Below are 7,734 nucleotides of genomic sequence, written 5' to 3'. Positions count from 1 at the left end.
CACACACACACACACACACACACACACACACACACACACACACACACACACACACACACACACACACACACACACACACACACACAGTGTGCGAGGCAGACAGATGTGGCGCTCGGCAGCACAAAGCCATGCTGAGCTACTGAAACATTTGTCCAGGCCCTCTGGGAGGCACAGATCACTGACCACTGAATAAATTGTCTTCGTTTGCATCTGACTTCCACACGCTGTCCCTCGTGGGACTCGGCTGAAGGGGACAGAAGGTCGACCTCGAGGCTCTTTGCGCTCCGTCCCTTTCATGTCGGCTCTTTTTAACTACATTAGTGTCAACAAGGCTGCAAATATTATTTTTAAAGCAGTGACGCTTTCAGCATAACACTCGAGCAGAATATTAAAGCGTAGACTAAAACGCTGTAAGCTAATAATGTTAGCTGTGTGAATAATTTATATAAGGAGTGTGTTCAGTGTTGTATTTTTAATCCTGCAAACTACAAAATAAAACTGATGTAAACTAGAACGCACCAAACATCTCATAATCCACTCTTTGTTTTTCATTTCGGTATGCTCCAACTTTATTAGTGCGAGTCACAAGCCTTGTTCAGCGTGAATATTTGTGGATTGCAGAGTGAGTCACAATGCATGAAAACTGATGGCATCACCTGTCATCGCGACAGAAACACTGATGGGTTTTCAACAAGGTCAGAGGTCAGCGAGCTGTGGATAACACCACTATATTATTTTACTCCATTTGTCCTTGAAACTTAGTTTAATAGGAGCATCAGTCGTAAACACAACAGGCCCCTTTATGGCCTCTGCACCTGGGGTCTTGGTGCAGACCCGATAATGGGTCACTTGAGATTTGGAGCGGGACCTCAAATTCTCCCAGCAGAAAACGGCATCACAGAGAAAACGTGAGGAGATGAAGACGGCACAGAGCGACAGTCTGCCCACTTACATTTCCTAACAGTGTTTCAGTTGCACTAAACACATAATGAAGCCAGAGTCATGAACAGAGGGTGGACTTTAAAAACAGGCGTGTAATCCTTTAAATGACACGTTAATACACGGCCCTAAACTTACATATAGGAAAAGGAAACAAACCCAAGTGGCACATGCAGATGGTCAGCAGGACAAACACACCCTGATGTGTGTGCGCACAAACACAGCCCATCAGATGGGACTGCTCAGCAGGACACACCCTCCTCTGGGGACCTGTCTGGCTGTCCCCACTCTCTACAAAGCAAAGATCTCCCCGGAGACTCTGTGGAAGGCAGAGCAGGAGGAGGAGCTGGGGGGGTTGGTACGCACACACACCACGCCCCCACCCACACACCTCCCATACCCCATCATTATTGTCCCAACCAGTCCACGAGGGGACTAGAAGAGAAACAGTGCCGTCCCCTCCTCCCCCGTCCCTTTTCCATCCACTGCTGCCGCCCCCGCCCCCCCGATAGCACTGTGCAATTAGTGGCTCGGCACTCTTGTCTCCTCGAACAGACTCGCTAGCTTTCATCCTCAGAAATGTGTACATACATGTCTCCATAAGTGCACTGCCATCTCACAGAGTGTGTCTGTGTTTGCTGTGGTGTATTAGAGATCTGACAAACTGGGGGCACACCCAAAATACCGAACGGCGTGACCCTCCCTTCTACATCCATCTCTCATCTTTCCCAGTCTATCCATCACTCCCTTGCTCCCTAAACTAAACTGCTGTGACGAGCCCCCTGGCGAAAGCGACACTGTAATTATGTTAACATGCCAATGTGACTGCTTCCTGTCTGGAAGAACTGTATCTCCTGCTCCCGAGGGCATCCTCCTATTGGCTGGAAAGTTCTTTTGGCACCTACTTCAGAGAGAAGAATGCTTTCTCGTGCTGTGCCCTCTAAACAATGTGCTTTTAGGTGGTTTATTCTTAAGTCCTTGAAATGAGTGAGAGGAAAGTGTGTCCAACTTGAAATGATATGACAGCTAAAGACGCTGCACTACCAGACGAGGTCGGGTCATGTATGTCCCATGTAAGCTACACTGCACCGCAGCCAAACGTCGTAACATTGCTCTAAGTCAGGGCTGTCCAACTCCAGGCCTCGAGGGCCGGTGTCCCGCAGGTTTTAGACGTGTCAGCTGATTTAAATGGCTAAATGACCTCAACAGGTCTTGAGGTTCTCCAGATTCCTGGTAATGAACTCATCATGTAAATGGTAAATGGTAAATGGCCTGTATTTATATAGCGCTTTACTAGTCCCTAAGGACCCCAAAGCGCTTTACATATCCAGTCATTCACCCATCCACACACACATCCACACACAGGTGATGGCAGCTACATTGTAGCCACAGCCACCCTGGGGCGCACTGACAGAGGCGAGGCTGCCGGACACTGGCGCCACCGGGCCCTCTGACCACCACCAGTAGGCAACGGGTGAAGTGTCTTGCCCAAGGACACAGCGACAGAGACTGTCCAAGCTGGGGCTCGAACCGGCAACCTTCCGATTACAAGGCGACCTCCCAACTCTTGAGCCACGATCGCCCCATTGTGATTCAGGGTGAGATCTAACAACGGCCCTCGAGACCTGCAGTTGCCCACCCCTGCTCTGGGTGCTAGCTACAGCTGCTATTAGAGTAAAAAGGGTCCTTCAACCTTTGTATTTTGAGCAACTCTTGAGGCAAACTGCGCTTTTTAACGGCTCTTTTTAAAACAAGCCTCTGTCGTTTGGTGCTGAGCACAGATTACACTGGCCTGCTTTGTTGCCAGATACTAATCTACAACTGTCCATCTCTTCTTTCACAAAGAGGGAAAACACCTAAATTATGTAACTTTAATGGTTCCTTTAAAAATAAATGGTCAGAGGGGCAGCCGTGTATATTTTAAGACAAAGGAGCGTCACCAGATCAAGCCCTTTATAGCTGAAAATGTTTGACATGTGGATGTAAACAGGTTCAACTGCACTGCTCTCCCAATCCAATTTAAACTTTTGCAGATGCAATCTGTTTGTTCTGTTGTCTGCTGCTTGTGTGTTATATTAATAGCCTCGTGTGCAGCATTTTCATTGTGACGTTTAGATATTGTGCAAGCTGTGACCTTCTTTAAAGTAACTGCAATCACAGCTTCCCACAGTATCTCATTAAGCCACAGTGATGAGCGATTACTCAACGTGGAGCTATTGCACCATTTTCAGCTGCTTATATTTATTCTTAACCCGTCATATTCATCCTTCACTGTGCCTTGGTGTCTGTCTGAAACTTTAGCTCATCTACCTTCAACATCGCCGCCCCTTTTAAGCAAACTAGCTTACAGTTATTTTCTAAAGCACTGACACACACAAACATCAAGAATGAAATATTTGCTTTTTTGGCTTTTATTCATTTTCATTGAGCAAAGTAAATCCTCACACAGCACGAATGATGCGTCCATCATCAGGACTTCTTGCTCAGTCCTGCCCAAATATAATTACAGACTAGGGCTGTTCGATATAACGATATATATCTGATGACGATATAAAAACATCTATCGCTTCATTTTACGCTATCGTTTGTTTTGTGGTGTCGCAGAATAAACTGTTTACAGCAATATTTCTTCATGGTTTTGATGTCACAGTAGTAGCTGTATTCATTTCCTAAAGTTATCTCTTATATTTAATATAACCACACTACGGACGGACAAGCGCCTGTTTTTATGCGTTGTCGTTAGCAACAACGATGGTAACCTCCTCAGTGACCTCCTGACCCAGTATGAACCTTCCAGATCCCTCAGGTCATCTGGATCCGGTCTTTTATCAGTTCCCAGAGTCAGAACCAGACACGGAGAAGCTGCATTCAGCTTTTATGCTCCTTATATCTGGAACAAACTCCCAGAAAGCCTCAGATCAGCTGAAACACTCAGTTTATTTAAATCCAGGTTGAAGACTCACCTGTTCTCAGCTGCATTTGAATAAAGCACCAAATCCACACTTTTAAGCTTAAATTTCAAAACTTACATTAACTACTGATTTTATCTACTGTTCTGATTTTATCTGTTCTGATTTTATCTGTTCTGATTTTATCTGTTCTGATTTTATCTGTTCTGATTTTATCTGTTCTGATTTTATCTGTTCTGCTTTTATCTACCGTTTTGCTTGTTTGAATCAATTTTAAATCATACTTTTTATTTGTTTTTCTTTCTAATGTCTCTGTGAAGCACTTTGAATCACCTTCTTGTTGAATTGTGCTATACAAATAAACTTGCCTTGTCTAAAACCATCGGGTGTCCGCTTGTTTATTTTCCACATAAACCTTTCACAATAAAGCTCAAGATCCTGTTGAGACTTTTCAAAATAAACTGAATCACGTGAAAAAGTATGCAGAGTGTTTACGGATGAGAAGCAAAAAAGAGCCGCCAGGTGCTAAAAAATAAACCTTAGACTCAAACGTTAGAACAGGCTTCTCCCCGCAGCACGCCGTGTGATAAATACAAAGGAAACGGCGCCGTTACAACTTATGTCTAAAAATGCATAGTTTCATGCATCGTTAAAACATTCGACTCCAGCTACAGGACGCGCAGCTGGAAACACTTCACGCAAGTCGAGCTGCCCGAGACTCACAGAATTTACAGAAAAAGTTACATTTTTGTGATTTATATCGTTATCGGGCGATAGATGTCTGATATCGGGATATGAGGTTTTGGTCATATTCACAGCCCCACTACAGACGCACACATATTGATTTCGTAATGTGCCAAAACACCTTTCCTCTCACCTGTGGACATAGTGTAGCTGATGAACCGAGTCGATGGCCAGCACCATCTCAGCCAGGTAGAACTTAGCCATCTCCTCCGGCAGCCGGTCCTCAAACTTGCTGAGCAGAGTCAGCAGGTCACCGCCCACATAGTAGTCCATCACCAGGTACTACAGAGACAGACGCCAACGTGTCAGACAGCAGAAACTGTGCAGCATTGCTTAGAGGCAAACTAATAAAGAGCAGCCTTTTTTGGAACAACAAGAACAAAGCTGCAAGAAATGAATCTACAGTCGTCCATCTCTTCTTTCACAAAGAGGGAAAACACCTAAATGATGTCACTTTTACAGGTCCATTTAAAAATAACTGGTCAGAGCGGCAGTCGTGTATATTTTTAAGACTTGGGGAGTGTTCGGGATAAAACATTTGCTTTGAGAATGTGGGAAATGGAATGACAACCAGTTGTGGCATTTGAACTCAGGGTCGTGGAGAGAAGTCAGGTTAATCTTATTAAGGGACGTTACCTCATCTAACACAGACATATACAGACGTACCAGATTATTGTCATCCTGGAAGGCGTAGTGCAGGGTGGTGATCCACTGGCAGTCCCCATTCACCAACACATCCCGCTCCTCCCGGAAACATGCCGTCTGGCAAGAGATGCAACAAACCATGAATGTCACACGTACTGGAAACTATGTGAGGTCAAAGGTCCCAATCTTCTATACAAGTGTGTGCTTAAAGCTGGGAGCATGTTAGCAACTCGCCTTTGGCCTCTCGATCATTCTTACAGGGCTGGTGTAAAATCTCCCCGAGCTGCTGCTAAACACATGAAATCAGCCCCTTTCGTTTGCTTCAGGGAACGCTGACAGTGTTGGACTCGAGTAGCTGAATAAAGCCCAAATTTAAAATTTAAGAAAAACATGATAAGACTGCTCGCCTCCACTTAGCTCACTGAACACTGGAATGTAGGGTTACAAAAAGTAGGCGTCACTACTGTACGATGCAGGTGGAGGAGGCTCCATCAGGCATCAGGCTGTCTGGACATAAATCCATCTGATGACATGTGGAGGTTCAGTTATTTAGGAAATAACCTGATTTCTTAAGCCTAATCCATCCTGCCCACCTACAATATCAGCAGAGCCACATGATAATCAAATCTGCACAAATGCTTTGGTTTCTTATAAAAAGCTCCACACATCTACAGAAATAAAAACATTTTCATGTTTTACACACACCCGACCTCTCAGTGATCTTTCAATCTCAGCAGTCTGACTAAAACTGAAACTGAAACTGTTCCGGCCGCCTTCAAAGTTAAAAACCTGAAATAAAATCAGGCTCGTGTTCACGACGACAGCATGCTCGTCATGCATGTCTGTGTGTTGCTTTATGTCCTCTCCTACATCCAGGCGTTTGTGCACACACACGTTTGGTTTGTGACGTTTGAGGCATGTAGACTGAAGACCCAGGGGACCGACAAGAATGCGAGACTGTCGGGAGAGGTCGATGAGAAAAACATGCAACAAGCAGCTCTGCAAGAACCTGCAAGTGAAGGCCTGTTCTGTGCTTAGACAGGCACTTCGTTTTTTAAATGAGTGATCAATATTTATTAATATTGTGTGTATATAAACTTTGCAGTAACCAAAGATACTCACCTCTGCTCGCTTCAGCATCTCCCACTTGTTGAGAATCTTCATTGCAAAAACTTTGTCAGTGTTTTTCACTTTTACCACTGCAACCTGCAAAAAGACAAAAGAAAGCTGTTATGAGAGTGAAGTTAATACTTGGTGTGACGGCGAGGCTGACGACGAATTACAAAGATCCATCCAGTTATTATCTGAGCCTCGAGGCAACAAGAAAAGAGCAGGCTGTGGATGCACAAGGATCCTTTTTAAGTGATCATACTAACACAGATGCACAAAACAATCACACAGATGGGAATAAACAGTTCAGACTTTAAGGAAAAATGTAATCTAATTACTTTAAATGATCTAGATCAGAGTCCGTGAGTATGGAGACTGAGGTCAAAGAAAAAAGAGGAAGCACAGGAAGGGATAATCATGCAACACTGGATTAAAACGAAAATAGATCCAATATGGGCCAGGAAGGGAAAATAAAGCATTGAAGGTGCGGCAGAAGAACCAGCAGCGTGGGGGGAGGGCGCAGGAAGTGACCGCAGACACTACGGTCACTTCCTTCTCGGAGACACCGTGTGGACTTGCACAGCTGGACGCTTGAATGTTTTCTATGATCAAAAAATGAAAAAATTGTCTCATCAGCTGTTTAAGTGCACTGATGTGATACTGCATCATGCAGAGCCGGGTTAACAACTGTAAAGTAAATAAATCTCAGCTTCGCAGCTTCTCACAGGCCAACTTTCCCGAGTGATGATTGCGACACACTGCTCTGACAAACTTGCCCCGGCTTTTACGTTTTGCCAAAAAAGGAGCTGCGCAGGCAGCTGTGCTGCGAGCTCGCAGGCAAAACGCATGTTCATGCAAATTTATGTCCCTGCTAATTTCTCTCCTCCTTTGTCTCCTACTTTACTGGCCCACAAAAGGAAAAAAGAAAATTTGCTTTGGCCTCGTTGACCAAATTCAAAACTAAAAACTGACTCCACACTGAAATAAGCCTAAATGTAGAAAAAGCACAAGAAATACAGGCCGAGACAAAGATGCAGAAAAACAGTGAAACAAACAAAGTCAGTCTGTGCAGCAGAGGGGTCTGCAGTCTATTAAATTAATGCTACTAATGCAATACAATGATAACATTCCTGCAGTGTTTGGATTTCCCCGAGTGAGCCCAGAGGAGGGGACTGCAGGAGGACAGGGCGAGCGCCCTTTTCTGGCAACGTCTAGCTGTTTTTGTCCTTTCCTCCATCTCTGCTTCCTGTTCTCTTCTCCATCGTGTCCTCCCTGCCCTGCGTTTATGACTCCACTCCCCCCGTTAGTTTATCAGTAAGGACTAGAGCTGGGCGATAGAACGATAACGATATGTATCGCGATATAACTTTTACTCGATAGAGAAATT

The 7,734-nt window shown here is 44.7% G+C and overlaps 1 protein-coding gene across 7 annotated transcripts in view; it reads right to left on the bottom strand.

The window, feature by feature from the left end:
* The window catches only part of cdc42bpab (CDC42 binding protein kinase alpha (DMPK-like) b), a 69,197-nt gene that overhangs the window by 28,134 nt on the left and 33,329 nt on the right, over positions 1–7,734 (bottom strand). For all 7 annotated transcript variants that reach the window (XM_042218665.1, XM_042218666.1, XM_042218667.1 and 4 more), the window contains exons 3-5: positions 6,360–6,443; positions 5,259–5,354; positions 4,726–4,874 (exon numbers count right to left, since the gene is read on the bottom strand). In XM_042218665.1, coding sequence (XP_042074599.1) covers positions 4,726–4,874; positions 5,259–5,354; positions 6,360–6,443 — 329 coding nt within the window. The remainder of the gene's footprint in view (positions 1–4,725; positions 4,875–5,258; positions 5,355–6,359; positions 6,444–7,734) is intronic.

This window comes from Haplochromis burtoni, unplaced genomic scaffold (genome assembly GCF_018398535.1).
Source record: "Haplochromis burtoni strain Fernald_Lab_line unplaced genomic scaffold, NCSU_Asbu1 Contig_22, whole genome shotgun sequence".
Classification (NCBI taxonomy): Eukaryota; Metazoa; Chordata; class Actinopteri; order Cichliformes; family Cichlidae; genus Haplochromis; species Haplochromis burtoni.
Note: the sequence above shows the minus strand (reverse complement) of the source record. Positions and strands in the feature narration are given on the sequence as shown.